The following is a 14,356-nucleotide window of genomic DNA, read 5'->3' as shown; positions in this document are numbered from 1 at the left end:
ATTGCGTGTTTTTGTAGGAGGGAGATTACCTCCTGTTTTAGTAAAGTGGAATGTTCTTGTGACATTGGGCGTTGCCTGGGTGGAAGTGGGGGGGGGGGGGGGGGGTAGATGTGAGTCTGGCAGTACCCTGAACAAATAATTTGGGTCACCCATTTGTCTGATGTGATGGACTCCCAGACGTGAAGGAAATTTTGTAGTCTGCCCCCGACCGGAGTGGGATGGTCTGGAGGGAGCAGGGGAAAGTCATTGGGTAGGCGGTGTGGCAGAGCGGGCGGTATTTGTTTTGCCTCTGCCTTTATTGTTATTGCCTCTATAGCCGCCTCTTTGATAACCTCTTGTGAAGGTGGACTGAGGAGGGGATTTGTAGGACGTGGACGCGCTATCTGAGGAGTAGCCTCTGCCCGTGCCCCAAAAGGAAGAGCGGCGAAAGGAGCGCCTAGGAGGGTGTGACTGTAGGGCTCCCATAGATTTCGCCGTATCTGTGTCTTTCTTGATCTTCGAGGGCCTCATCTATCTTTGGACCGAATAAATGTTCTTGGTCAAATGGATGGTTTAATATGGAGGCTTGTACCTCAGGTTTAAAGCCTGAAACTCTTAGCCAAGCGTGTCGACGGAGTAGGACACTGGTGTTAATGGCCCTAGAGGCTGTGTCTGCTGCGTCTAAGGCACAGCGTATAGAGGTATTAGTTATGGTCTTAACCTTTTGAATTAATTCATTGGCCCTATTTTTATATTTTTCTGGGAGATGGTGCATGATGGTTTCTAGTTCATCATAATGCGCTCTGTCGTATCTGGCCAATAGCGGTTGAGTGTTGGCGCTACGCCATATATTGGCTGCCTGTGACGCAGTGCGTTTTCCTGGCGCGTCCAGGAGCTTTGATTCTTTGTCAGGCGGTGGTGCTTCGCCTGACGCCTGGGAATTTGATCTCTTTCTTGCAGTGGATACCACTAGGGAATCCAGTGGCGCTGGCCCTTTGATGTAGGCAGGATCTGTGGGGGCAGCTTTATACTTTCTCTATGCGTGGGTTTAGGACCCTAGCCCTGACTGGGTCTTTAAAAACCTCTGGCGCATGTTTTATTACCCCTTTGAGCATAGGTAGTATAGCAGTAGACCTATGTGCAGTATCAAAGGTGTCTAGGAGGAAATCTTCCTCTACTGGGTCAGTATGTAGCTCTACCCCGTGATAATGTGCCGCCCTCTGAAGTAGGTGGTAAAAACCTAGTGAGTCTTCTGGTGGAGATGGCCTGGATGGATAGAGGTTATCTTGTGGGACATCTGGAATGTCTGGATTATTATAATCATCCCAGGGGTCTGGGGATCCTGTAGGGGTGGGGTCTTGTGGCACATCTGCTGGGTCGTAGTATGGGTCCCCCTGATCATCATGGTCTGGAGATTGGGTCGGAGAGCGATGAGGCAGGGGTGGAGAAGGTGGAGGGGGCGGAGGTGGAGAGGGTGGAGGAGGTGGGGAAGGCACTCTGAAAGGGGAGGTAGCACAGTCCTTCCTCTTTGGAGGTGGAGGTGGAGCTGGTTTGTCCAAATGTCTCTTTTTAGAAGACCGTGCCAAATGTCCAGTTTTTGGATCCTTGGCAAGTGTCTTTTGCAAAGGATCCGGTGTAAAAAGTTCTTGCGACACCGGTTGTTCGGTCGGCGCCGACGTTTTCGGGGCCGATGGCTTTTTAGGCTTGTCTGTGCCGTGCTTTCGTGGAACCTCTGATTTTTTGTTCGGTGCCGAGACAGGCTTCGGCGCGGGAGTGTCGGTGCCGAGGGCCTTATGATGTTTGGTCGGCACCGAGAGGCTGGGTTTGGACACCGAGGGCTTTGGTGCGGAGCTCCGTGTCGAGGTAGAGGCCGATCTTTTCTTCGGTGCCGAAGGGTGTTTTTTGGCACCGCTGGCAGGCTGGCTCGAGCCCGAGCCGCCGGAAGGCTTGCTTGGCTTCTTCACCGGGCCTGAAGGTGGGGTGTTGGAAGCAGTGTCTTTGGTCTTGCCTAGGCCCGGAGGCGAAGGCGTGACCGAAGCCTTTTTGGGTGTCGGCGCGGGTGTGGGAGGGGGTATTTTACTCACGACCCTCTGCGCCGGGGTGATGTCCTCCACATCAGAGTCGTCGGCTTCTGAAGCACTGACTAGGTCCTCTTCGGTGTGCTGCTGTCCCGGAGCTTAGACGTCGTCCCCGAAGATGTCGACTGGAACGGAAGTCGAGGAGTGCGCCATTTTTCGTCTGGCCCTTCGATCTCGAATAGTCTTTTTGGATCTAAAAGACTTGCAGACGGGACAGTCTCGAGCCTCGCGTTAAGGGGAGAGGCAGAGGTTGCACACCTCATGAAGATCGGTGTGTGGGAATTTGGACCCACATCGAAGGCACTTCTTGAATGGAGTTCTTTCCATCAGCCGGGACCGGAGCCTGGATAGGCCCGAAGGCCGCCGATGACTGGAGTCGAAGGTGTGTCGAAGAAGGTGATTGAGGAGATAGTATCTAAACTTTACCGCGGAGAGCGAGGATACCGCTTCGATAGTCGAACTGGAATGTTCGGAACCGGAGCGCGAAGTATTACATCCGAACCCGATGGCGGAAAAAAACAATCTGAGGATGGAGCCGAAGCCCATGCGCAATACGAACCAAAGGAGGAGTCACCGACCTCGTGACTTCCAAAGACTTTCCAAGAGGAAAAACAAACTGCAAACATCCGGATCCAACACCAGATGGCGATCTATGCAAGTGTGTGTAATCTGCAGCTCATATGCCTAGAACATTAACTTTCCTTCCTGAACCAGGTCGTGTGCCTTAAGACTTCTGTTCATCAGGTAGAAATCGGAGCAATTGTTCCAATTTGTTGTAGTGCACTCTGTCGTATCTAGCTAAGAGCCTGGGTATTGGCAATATGCCAGTGATTGGCTGCCTGTGAAGCTACTCTTTTTACCCCAGCGGCATCAATTAGTTTAGATTCCTTGTCTGGAGGAGGGGCATTCACCGATGTTTGTGACATTGCCCATTTACGGGCATTAGAAATCACTAAGGAATCTAATGGTAATTGACCCTCAATGTAAACTGGATCAGATGGTGCAGATTTATACTTTTTATCGACCCTTGGTGTAAGACTTTGTGCACGAACCGGATCTTTAAAGATGTCGTCTGCATGTCTTAGCATACCCTTAAGCATAGGCAGTGTGTGAGTGGATCTTTGGGAAGCCGCAAGTGACTTTATGAAGCTGAACTACATGATATTCAGCAGCCCTATTTATTAGTTCTATGTACCCTACATTATCAGGTAGAGAGGGTTTTGTAGGGTATAGATTTAGATTGTTTTCTGTGTTTGGATCGGTGTTATAATCGTTCCATGGATCAGGACTATTACCATCTACCCTGTCCCTGTCATCCTGGTTGTCAGGTGATTGTGGTCGTGGTGAATTTATGGGTGTTATTAATAAATTTGGGTCAGGTGGGGAAGGAGGTGTTAAAGGAGGAGTAGAGGGGTTAGTACCAACTTGTTTTCACTTAAGAGGAATGTGGTAAGTGTCCTGCGTTTCTGGTTTGCGTTTTGATGGCAATTTTGCCTGAATATCTTTTGGGATTGATGACCAGTTCCTTTTGTTTCGGGTCTGGGTTTGAAGGCAGGAATGTCGAAACAAGGCTCCTTCGATGGAGGAGTTATTTTATCTTTCAGTGCCAATAATTTTGAAGTTGAGGTTTTAGGCGCTGAAGTATTCGGATTCGAAGATGGTTTCAGTACAAAAGGAGTTGATGCCGAAACGTGTTTTGGTATCTATGCAGATTGTTTCGGCTCGGTGCCCGAATGCAGCCGATTAGATCCCGAGCCAGAAGGCTTTAATATTTTTCAGTGCCGGGCCCGTGTTGTCGGTGCAGACCTTGGCGCCAAGGCAGAGGAGGGACCGGGGCCTTTTTCTTAGGCAGAGGTGGAGTTTAGGGGATGGGGATGGGGGGGGGGGGGGACACTGCTTAATCTCTTCATCCATGTCAGAGTTGGCTACTGACACGGAAATGAGCTCCTTTTCTTCCTCGGTTCCTTGCGTGTCAGACGTCTTGTAATCTTCTCCAAGAGATCCGGAATGGAGCCACTGTGTTGCTGTTGCATTTCTTGACGTCGAGCCAGATGGTCACAGAGCATCTTCTTGCATTGGAACAATTTGCACGCATCACAATCTTGTTCGTCGTGCTCCAGGGAGACTCATCAGTTGCACACTTCGTGCGAGTCGGTGCGCGAGTACTTGGCGTGGTACCCAGGACAGTATTTAAATGGAGTCCGTTCCATCAACTGCAAGGTGGGCCGACGCGGCTAGGCCAGACGGCCTTCCACGAAGTTTCCGATCGAAAGAGATTTTTCTGAAACCAATAGGATACGTGGACAATGGGAAACGCAAACGAAGAACAATAGCATCGAGGGTAAGTAAACTGCGCACCAACAGGAACCCGAGGAACGGTTTCGAACAGGAGCACAGCAATACACATCCGATGGCGGAAAAAAACTATCTAACAATGGAGTCGATGCCTGTGAGCAATATCACAGAAAGGAGGAGTCACCTTACCTCGTGACTGGGAAGACTTTAAGAAAACAACTTGCAAACATCCAGACCCAACACTAGCTCTGGATAAATGACACTGGCTACCAGTAAGAAAAAGAATTGTTTTCAAGGCAATGTGTCATAGCCACCGCATTTTATTAAGGAAAGGCCCACGGTACTTGCAACCACTGTTAGCACAATATACGCCAGGCCGAGTTCTAAGGTCACAGGGTAGGGCACTGGTGACAGTGCCCAGAATTTGTAAGGCCAAAATGGGCGCACGCTCCTTTAGATACCTTACGGCAAAAGCCTGGAAATCACTACCAATGGATTTAAGAACAGAACAATGCGAATCCAGATTTCGCAAACTACTGAAGACCTGGATGTTCTCAGCCAGTGATTAAAATACAATTTAAGGGTCAAGTATACAAAGGTCGCCTATCTTTCCCTACTAAGAACCGTTTTAGCGCGGGGACACACCGGTGATGTAACCATGTGCTCTACAAATGGCAAACTAAACTAGATAGCAGGAGTATGCAAAGCATGTGATCTACAGCTCATATGCCTCGAACAGAAAAGTTTACAACTAAAGCGGATGTAGAAGCTGCAAAGCCAGCAATGTTTGCAGCTTGGACGTTGGCTTTAGCTTTAAGCATGGTGGCTGCCTGCCTTTCTTTTCTATTTATTTAGTTTTGGAGCATTTACGGCATGCCACACTAACTTCACATGTTTAAAGCTAAAGCACGGCGTGCCACAAATGGTACAAAAAATTAATAGAAAAGAAAGGCAGGCAGCCGCCAAGTTTAAACCTAAAGCCAATGTAGAAGCTCCAAAAGTAAAGCAATAGAAAAAAAAAAGTCAGGCATCGGTTGTGTTTAAGAAGCCAACCTACAAACTGAAAAGTGTGTGTAAACAAAGGATAAAACAGTCAGAGAAAGGATACTGTAATACGTCAATACTCCAGCAGAGGAGTAAGTCATGAGAGGGTGAGACACATACCCTCACAAAACCATACAGAAGAAATCTTCTAAAAAGGACACACAATTTAACCAATCAGCGATGAGGGCTTCCTAGCAGCTTTGCTATCTGAGGATGCTGCTTTACTGATGGGGTACCAAATACAGTACTATTACCTAGAGTGCATAACAGTATAAAAGCTATGCTATCTCCTGGGATTATACTTTACTACATGATACTCCCCACCACAATAATGTGGGACTATGTCTTTCCACAAGGCCTGTGGTATCCACAGGGATTTTCTCCCTTCTGTCAAATAGTCTATTAGTATGACTGCAGTGCCATCACAAAGTTGTTGCGTTTTGCAGGATCCTGTTCTACTGCAGCCGAGGCACTGCACACATTGTACAGATTAGGCACGGAGTAAGTTATATCATTCAGCACTTTATCAAATATACATATCAAACTCTACAAAGTGTGGTTGACTCCTTCCACAGCTCTCTATTCAATCTTTCACACTCCAACACAATTTAGCTGGTTTTGAAGCCTTACATTTCTTTGACGAAAGTGGCATCTGGATTTGGGAAGATATTCCCCTCGTTTCGGCCAAGAGCACTGCCAGGACAGAAGAAATTGACGCGGAGGTAGGTGTAGTCTCCCTCAACAGACGTGCTGATATTCTGTACGATGAAAAAGAAAAAAAAAAACTATCAAAGGAAAGCAAGAAATCAAAATAAACACAAACGTAAAAAAGTTATTAGAACAGTCCTGTGGCAGGAGCCATAGCAGAAGGGATTCATGCAAATGTCCCTTGTAGCCAGAAAACTCACATCAGAGGCAAAAGGATAACACTTTGAGCACAGCCTCAACAGTAAAATTATTATTAAGAAGCGACTATGCTATGTTGTTCTTGAAAGAGAAAATACAACCTTGACAGCTAAATTCAACAAATACCTTATTTCAAGGTTAATGCATTATTTTTCTGCCAATAAGCGTTTCGAGCCCCTTTATGTCATACCCCACAGACTCACCAGCCTCAAAAATAAGAGATTAAAAAACATAAAAATTGAACTTTTTTTTTATTTTTAGACTGGGTCAATGTTTTACTACGTTGCATCACTTTAAGAGCCAACATAAAAACAAACCGCTTAATAAAGAAAAAAATGGTATGTATTTGCTACTTAAACAAATCTCTCAAGTATAAGTAGCACATGCCTAACACAAGTATATTAGTAGGTATCACCCCATTTCTATCCGGCATTGCTCCAAAAGAATGCTCATAACATTCTGCTCCAATGTCTCATCAATTCTTAAGACAGGGCTGTCCTATAGGGCAGCTATAAAGAAGACCCAGCCGCACCTTGATGGTGGCAATATGAAATGGTGTAGAGATGCCAAACACTGGCATGACGACAGTCTCATACTTCTTGTCAATAAAAATCTTCATTTCGCGGATTTCTGGTTCCTTTGGCATCATTGAGGCATTCCGATAGGAGACGTTCGACTTGCGTGCTCTGCAGTGAGGGGAAGGGAGTGAGGGAGGAAGATTAATACAGAGGAGCAGAAGATTTGAATAGGGTTAAATATATTCCATGCCTCACCTTTTATAATTCCCATGTTCCCTGCCAGTCTTCCACAGAATACAGCTGTGGGGCTACACCTGGCATTTGCAAGCCAAATCATGACACAAGACAAACTGATGCTGGTTACCAATACCAAGCTGTAAGGCACATGTACATTACACTATTGGGAAATTACTTACAGGACACAAGCATAAGGAAAAAATGCTACTTACCAGTATGCATCTGTTCTTGGCATGTAGAGCTGCAGAGTTGTACACTGTGCATAGAGCGCCATCTGGTGTTGGGCTCGGATGCTTGAACTTTGTTATTGTCTTGGAAGAGTCTTTTGTAGTCACGAGATAGGTGACTCCTCCCTTCGACGATAGAGCGCATGGGCATCAACTCCATCCTCAGATTGTTTTTTTCCGCCATCGGGTACGGATGCAACTTCTGCGCTCCAGTTCGGTACCATATTCTCCAAACCTTTTCAACGCGCAAACTATCTAAAACTTGACTGTATTGTTTTCGATCACGTGATTTTCGACGTGCACCTCAACTACTCTATTCCAGTCGTCGACACGGGCCGCTGGGCCTATCGACGCCGTTCGGGCCTACAGCTAATGGAAAGGACTCCATTTAAAAAATGCCCCCAGCGTGGAGCTAAGTTCCCACACAGTGACCATCACAAGGTCTGTAACCTGTGTCTCTCGTCTGAGAACGACGAGAACAATTGCCAGGCCTGCGCCTCTTTTAGATCCAAAAAGACCATCCGTGATCGCCGGGCCCAATGACAAATCATGACGCAGCAAGTACCAGTGGACATCTTCGATGAAGCCCCCGATGTCCCAGAGGAGGATTCTGAGGACCTGGAAATTGTGTCCGAAGCAGACGACTCAGACATACAGGACAAAATAGAGTCGACATGGCAAACACCCCTGTGTGCCATGCCCACAACATACACTGCCCTGGCATACATCAGCCACCCCTCTAGCTGGGCGCCCTATGCCAGTGGTGTGGGTACAGGAGCATGAGCCATGTGCCCCTACAGTACCCCGGTCCATTCTTGGGCACTGTAAGTGCAGTGCTGCCATTTAAGAGTATATGGTGCTGGGAGATCTTCAAACACGAACTCCACAGCACCATGATGACTCCACTGAAGTCTGAGAAGTTTGGTATCAAACTTCTCAGCACATTAAACCCGCACTGATGCCAGTGCAGGATTTAATGTACAATGCACGACAGAGGGCATCTTAGAGATGTCCCCTGAACCTAACCTACAATCCACGTCTTGTCAGAGGGGCTGCCTAGGCTGCCACACAGCAGACATGTTGCTGGACCCCTGGGTAGAGAGCCATCCGCTCTCCTGGGCCTGCAACAATGCACATCCTGGGCGAGGTGCTAGGTCTCCTCCCCCAGGATGGGCAGGGGAAGCTTCAAAGGCATGCCGCCTTTGTGAGCTTCTCCAGGCCACTTGCTGTACTCAGCAACTGGCCCCTACCGGTTCTAAACCCCCACTCTGGCGGGAAGACTGTCCGGAAACCCCAAGGAAGGACGGGGGTGTGCCAGCCTCTGCCAATCCCACCCCTTAGGTGGGGGAGGCGAGGTGAAGCACATCTCCAGGCTCTCGCCATCTTAAAGATGGGGAGCCCTGCCCAATCAGGACTAGGCTACTGCCCCCCTCCCACAGGAGAGTGGCAGGATAGGGGGTGTACCCACCCCAGGGCAGGGACCCAGTGGTCCCTGCCCTTCACCTACCTGTAACGTCCCTTAATTTAGTATTTAGGGGCACCCTGAACCTTCCTTCCTTAGATCCACATTCCGAAACAGCAAAGAAGATCAAGAAGCAAGAAGACCTGCCGTGCAGCTGCTAAGAGGAAGACACCAACTGCTTTGGCCCCAGCCCTACCGGTCTCTCGACCCCTGAACCTGCTCCTGCTAAATCCTGGCATCTCCCGTGGCCCGCAACCTCACAAACTCCGGAGGACCTTGCTACCTTGTGACTGTAAGCATCTGGGACTCCCATGAGCAGTGGTACTGCTCAAAGCAAGCAACTGACCCCTGGCATCAGCCAGGAACCGCGAACCCTGCACACTCTGCACCCGCCAAGCCTGGCCTGTGCTGGAGTGGACAAAGACCACGAGGACGTCCCCCCAGCGACTTTATCTATGTACCGGGGACTCCCATCCCGACGACAGGGAATGATTCAGGCATGTGAATCTATGAAAGATACCCTAATACTGGATTGTGAGAAAGTGGCTCTGTATATACTGTTCCCTAATAGGTACAGGGTGTACAGAGTCCACAGTCCCCCAGAGGCTGATAGAGGTCAAAGTTAGGTATGACCTTACTCTCAAAAGTGGTAGCTTGGTCGAGCAGTAAGGCAGTACCAGAGGACAGTGTAAAGCATTTATTGTACACACTCAGTCAGCAAATGGTTTCACACACTCAATAACTGAACTCTAGGCCAATGGTTTATATATATAAAATATATGCTTGTTTTATTTTTAGAACCACAAAGGGAGTAAAAATATACTTTCTCAGAATGAGAGGTTGAATATAAATACTTTTGTCTTAGGCAATAAATTTGTGTAAACAGTCACAGTTGGTTGCAATAAACAATCCTATTTCCTAAACATAACAATGCATTGAGCTCAATGGTAACTTCAGGTTATTTGTAATAAATTACTTTTCAGATTACTTTTGGAATTCCAGGTCTGGCTCCTAGAACCAGCCTGGGGTCAGTATTCAGAATCAAGTGATGAAAGTCGACTTAATAACTAATGATTTTTAAATAATATTTAGCTATTTCAAAAGTTAGCACTTAGAAAATATTTCACAGAAAACATTCAATGGATCTCTATGGCAAGAAATTCAAATTGCAGGTAGAGTACTTTATCGTTACTTTAGTAATCCAGGACTGGGTGCCTAGACCCAGGACTGGGGTCCTTATCAAAAGCAGGTAAGTAATTTCGTTTGCAGAAATGGTACGATTTTAAAAGAATATTTCAAATTTGCAAAAGTAGACACTTAGAAGAAATTTCACAGAAAAGCAGACAATGGTTTCCTATGGGAGAAAAATGAGTTAGAGGTAAGTATAGTTGTGAACACTTTTCAGAGTCAGGGCTGGGCACCAAGATCCAGCACTGGGAGCTCACCTAGGAGCAGGTGAGTAAATTCGTTTTTGTCACTTGGCTGATTTTTGGTGAATTTTTGCAGTTTTGAAAAGTTCACACTTAGAAGATTTTTGAAGAAAAAGTCAGTCAATGTTACCCTATGAGGAAAACGAAGTTAGCGGTTTAAGGGTAAGTACTCGACTGGTAGAGTTGAAATTCCGGGCATGGACTCAGGGGTCCCCCAGTGTCAGGTAGGTACAGTTGGTTCACCCTCAGCGGTTTCAGGACGGCCGGGTGCAGAGAGAGTTAGGCCCAATGTTATCCTATGAGGGATAGGGGGGCCTTGGTTGGTGGCTGCTGTCTGGCAAGCCACGCGGCTGTGGGAGCTGGGCTCCTGGTCACTTACTCAGGGCAAGTGGGGAAGTAGGTTAGTGTAGAGAGGGCACTGCCAGGGCCACTCGGGCGGCTGGGTGCAGGGTGCTTTTGAGCCTTCGGGCGCTCAATGGAAATCAATGGGAATGTTCCGGTTTGGAAAAAGGCTGCAGGCTCGGGGACGAGGATGCTTCAGGTGCCACCACCACTTCGAGAGGTAAGTTGGGTAGTTGTAGGTTAGGTGGGTACCCCGGGATTGGGCACAGGGGGCCGCAGGGCGCCGGGTGCAGGGGTGCCTTTTGTCACCTCGCCTCCCCCACCTGAGGGGTGGGGTGGGCAGGCTGGCACATTCCCTGTCCTTGTATGGGGTTTCCGGCCAAGCTTCCCTCCAGAGTGGGGGGTTGCAGAGGCCTGGGGAATCTCCAAGAGGCGGCATGCCTTTGAAGCTTCCCTTGGCTCATCCGGGGGGGGGGGGGGAGGAGATTTATCACCTCACCCAGGACGTGCATTGTTGCAGGCCCGGGAGAGCAGGGGCTCTCCCACCCAGGGGTCCAGCAACGTGTCTGCTGTGTGGCAGCCTGGGCAGCCTCAGAGCAGACGTGGATTGCAGGTTAGCTGTAAGGGGGCATCTCTAAGATGCCCTCTGGGGTGCTTAGTACATTAAATCCTACACTGGCATCAGTGCGGGTTTAATGTGCTGAGAAGTTTGAGACCAAACTCCCCAGTCTTCAGGGTTGCCATTATGGTGCTGTGGAGCTCGTGTTTGACGAGCTCTCAGCACCATGTACTTGTAATCTGGCAGCACTGTACTTACAGTGCCCAGGAATGGACCTGGGTACTGTAGGGGCACAGGGCTCCTGCTCCTGTGCCCACACCATAGGCATAAGGCACCCAGCCAGAGGGGTGGCTGACATATGCCTTGGCAGTGTAGGTGATGGGCATGGCACACAGAGATGTGTGCCATGTCGACTCTTTGTTTTGTCCTGTGCCCAGACACTCAGCCTGCAAAGGCAGTGTATGTGTGTAAGGGTACAGGGCCTCTAAGGGTGGCACAATGAGTGCTGCAGCCCTTAGAGGCCTTCCCTGGTCACAAGGCCCTGGGTACCTAGGGTACCATTTACTAGGGGCTGACATGTGGCCAGGGTTTGTCAATTTGGAGTTTGTTTTTTAGGGAAGGAACACAGGCCCTGGGCACCTGATTGGCAGGAGCCCAGGGCACAACAAGGAAAAGTGCATCAGCTATTAGGCAAAAAAAAAGGGGGGGGTTACTGCAACAGAAACCCACTTTCTCACACAAGCCCCCCCCCAGCCCAAAGGCCAGGAGACTTCTGCCAAAGCTGGGAGAGTCTACCTAGTCTTTCAGGCGAGGAAGAGTTGGGGAAGTGGTTTGAAAGTTGCAGGGCCTACTCTGCCTTACATCCTGCTGCCTAGGTCAGTCCCTTTGGGGAGCTGGCCTGTCTTTTTAGTCTCAGGACCTAACTCCCAAGGCTCCTCTCCTCGTCTTTTACTGTCCTTGTCCCATCTTGCTATTTTGGGCTTAGAGGTGTATACCTCGGTAGTTTCTAACTTAGCCAGGGCTAGGCCCAGCTTACCCACAGAGGCTACCCACAGCTTGAGCAACCCCACCATGACCAATAAGGTCAGGGGGCCTGACTTGCTATTTGGCAGGGGGTTAGGCCACCATGCCAAGGTTAGGGCTGCCATGAAGGCTAACACCCAGCAGAGGCTGCTGACAGCTGTCAGTGCCCAGAACCACACCTTTAGCTCCTGACTGGCAAGTGAGGGAGCTATTTTATAGTTTTCTTTGGGTTCTGGCTGTTGGTCTGTTTTAGGATAGGGGGTCCCTACTCTTGGTAGGGAACACCCCTTCTCCACCCTTTGTTCTGCCACCTGAGGAGCCACTAATTCAGGCTGGACAGTTGCCTGACTAGTCAGGTCTAGTGGTTGGCTAGGGGGCGCTTTACCAGTGCCATTGTGGGAGTTTTCCCTTACTGGGATAGAATCTCCCTGGCTCTCTGGAACTGTGGCTAACAGTTGCCCACCTTTCCTACCCTGTTTCTTCTCACTCTTTTGGGACTCAGCTGCACTGACTGCAGGTTGAGCCTCCACAGGTTCTTTGGGCGAGGCCTGGCATTGGGCCAGCACCTCTCTTTGTCTCAGTTCCACATCTAAGTGATCATTCCCCAAGAGACAATCAAGGGGGAGGTTTTTACTGACTATCACTTTTCTCCATCTAAGGGACCCAGCTGTGGCTAGGGGCACTATAGCCACAGGCCTAACAGTGACTCCCCCTGGGACAGTTCTTACCCTTCTTGTTTCCCCTGGGACATATTGGTGTGGGAATACCAACCTGTCATGTACCACAGTGTGACTGGCACAGGTATCTCTCAGGGCAGTGGCTGGGATTCCATTCACCAGTAGGTGGTGGAAGTGTCTACTTCCTTCTGGGATCTCCAGCTTGCTTCTTGGGCCCATTCCCCAGTTGAAAGCTAGGAGGACTTCCTCATCTGAGGACCCTCCCTCCCAAGCTACACTGGCAACCCCTGGGGCTACACTAGTCACCCCTGGAGCTGTACTAGGAACCTTATTGTTAGGACAGCTAGAGTCCTGGGTGTGGTGTCCAGCCTTCTGACAGTTGAAACACCATATTCTGTTGGGATCCCAATTCTTACCTTGGTACCCTGGTTTAGTTTGTGAGGTGTCTTTGGGCCCACCCTCCTGGTCAGGTTTTTGGGGGGCTACCTGGGACTCCTTTCTTTTATCCACAAGGGGTTCACTCTCTTTCTTCTGGGGAGGTTTTGGGACCCCTTGGTTCTGGTCCCTCCCAGTGAACGTCCTAGTCACCCTAGTCTTGACCCAGTGGTCTGCTCTTTTTCCCAATTCTTGGGGGGATTTTAGACCTAAGTCTACCAAATGCTGATGCAACTTTTCATTTGTGCAGTTACTCAAAATATGTTCCTTCATGAATAAATTGTACAATCCAGTAAAATCCCGCACACCATGTCCAGCTAACCAACCATCCAGTGTCTTCACTGAGAAATCTACAAAATCAATCCAGGACTGGGTCTGGGTTTTGTGAGCCCCCCTGAATCTAATTCTATACTCCTCAGTGGTGAATCCAAATCCCTCAATCAGAGCTTTCTTCATGAGGTCATAGGATCCTGCTTCTGGCCCAGAGAGAGTCAGAAGCCTGTCCCTGCAGTTACCAGAGAACAGTTCCCACAGGAGTGCCCCCCAGAGAGGTTTCTTTACTTTCCTGATATCACAAGCCCTCTCAAAGGCTGTGAACCATTTGGTGATATCATCACCTTCCTCAAATTTAGGGACAATCCCTTTGGGGATTTTAAGGTCAGAAGTTTCCTCCCGATCCTTGTTTTTATTATTGCTGCCACCATTGATGGGTGCTAAACCCATCTCTCTCCTTTCCTTTTCTAGAGCCAGGAGCCTGGACTCTAGATCTATTCTTTTGGCCAGCCTCATAAGGCTGTCCTCTTCACTGGGGGGTCCCCCAGTGTTGTCTCTGGGACCAGAGCCACCTGTGTGGTCTCTAGGTGCCCAGATGCTATGTCTTGAGTTGGAGGGTATGGGTGCCATCTCCTCCCTAGGGAATAGTATGGGGAGGTTGCTGTCCTCCTCCCCTGTTTCCCTTTCCTCATCTGACTGGCCATCACCATGTTCAGATGGGTGGTCTTTAGCATACTCAGCCAGGAGCTCCTGGAGCCCTTGTTTGGTTGGATGCTGACCCATTTGTAAATTTTTGAGTTTACATAAGGACCTCAATTCCTTGAAAGACAAGTGTAAGTAAGGTGTGAGGTCGAGCTCCTCCACCAGGTCC

The 14,356-nt window shown here is 49.0% G+C and overlaps 1 protein-coding gene across 2 annotated transcripts in view; it reads right to left on the bottom strand.

Annotated features, from left to right (window-relative positions):
- LOC146869675 (FACT complex subunit SPT16-like) overlaps window positions 1-14,356 on the bottom strand; it is a 406,055-nt gene that overhangs the window by 157,738 nt on the left and 233,961 nt on the right. For both annotated transcript variants that reach the window (XM_085609928.1, XM_085609943.1), the window contains exons 14-15: window positions 6,835-6,988; window positions 6,027-6,154 (exon numbers count right to left, since the gene is read on the bottom strand). In XM_085609928.1, coding sequence (XP_085466054.1) covers window positions 6,027-6,154; window positions 6,835-6,988 — 282 coding nt within the window. The remainder of the gene's footprint in view (window positions 1-6,026; window positions 6,155-6,834; window positions 6,989-14,356) is intronic.

The sequence above is a fragment of the Triturus cristatus genome, chromosome 1_1 (assembly GCF_964204655.1).
Source record: "Triturus cristatus chromosome 1_1, aTriCri1.1, whole genome shotgun sequence".
Lineage (NCBI taxonomy): Eukaryota > Metazoa > Chordata > Amphibia > Caudata > Salamandridae > Triturus > Triturus cristatus.
This window is presented reverse-complemented; position numbering and strand designations above follow the sequence as displayed.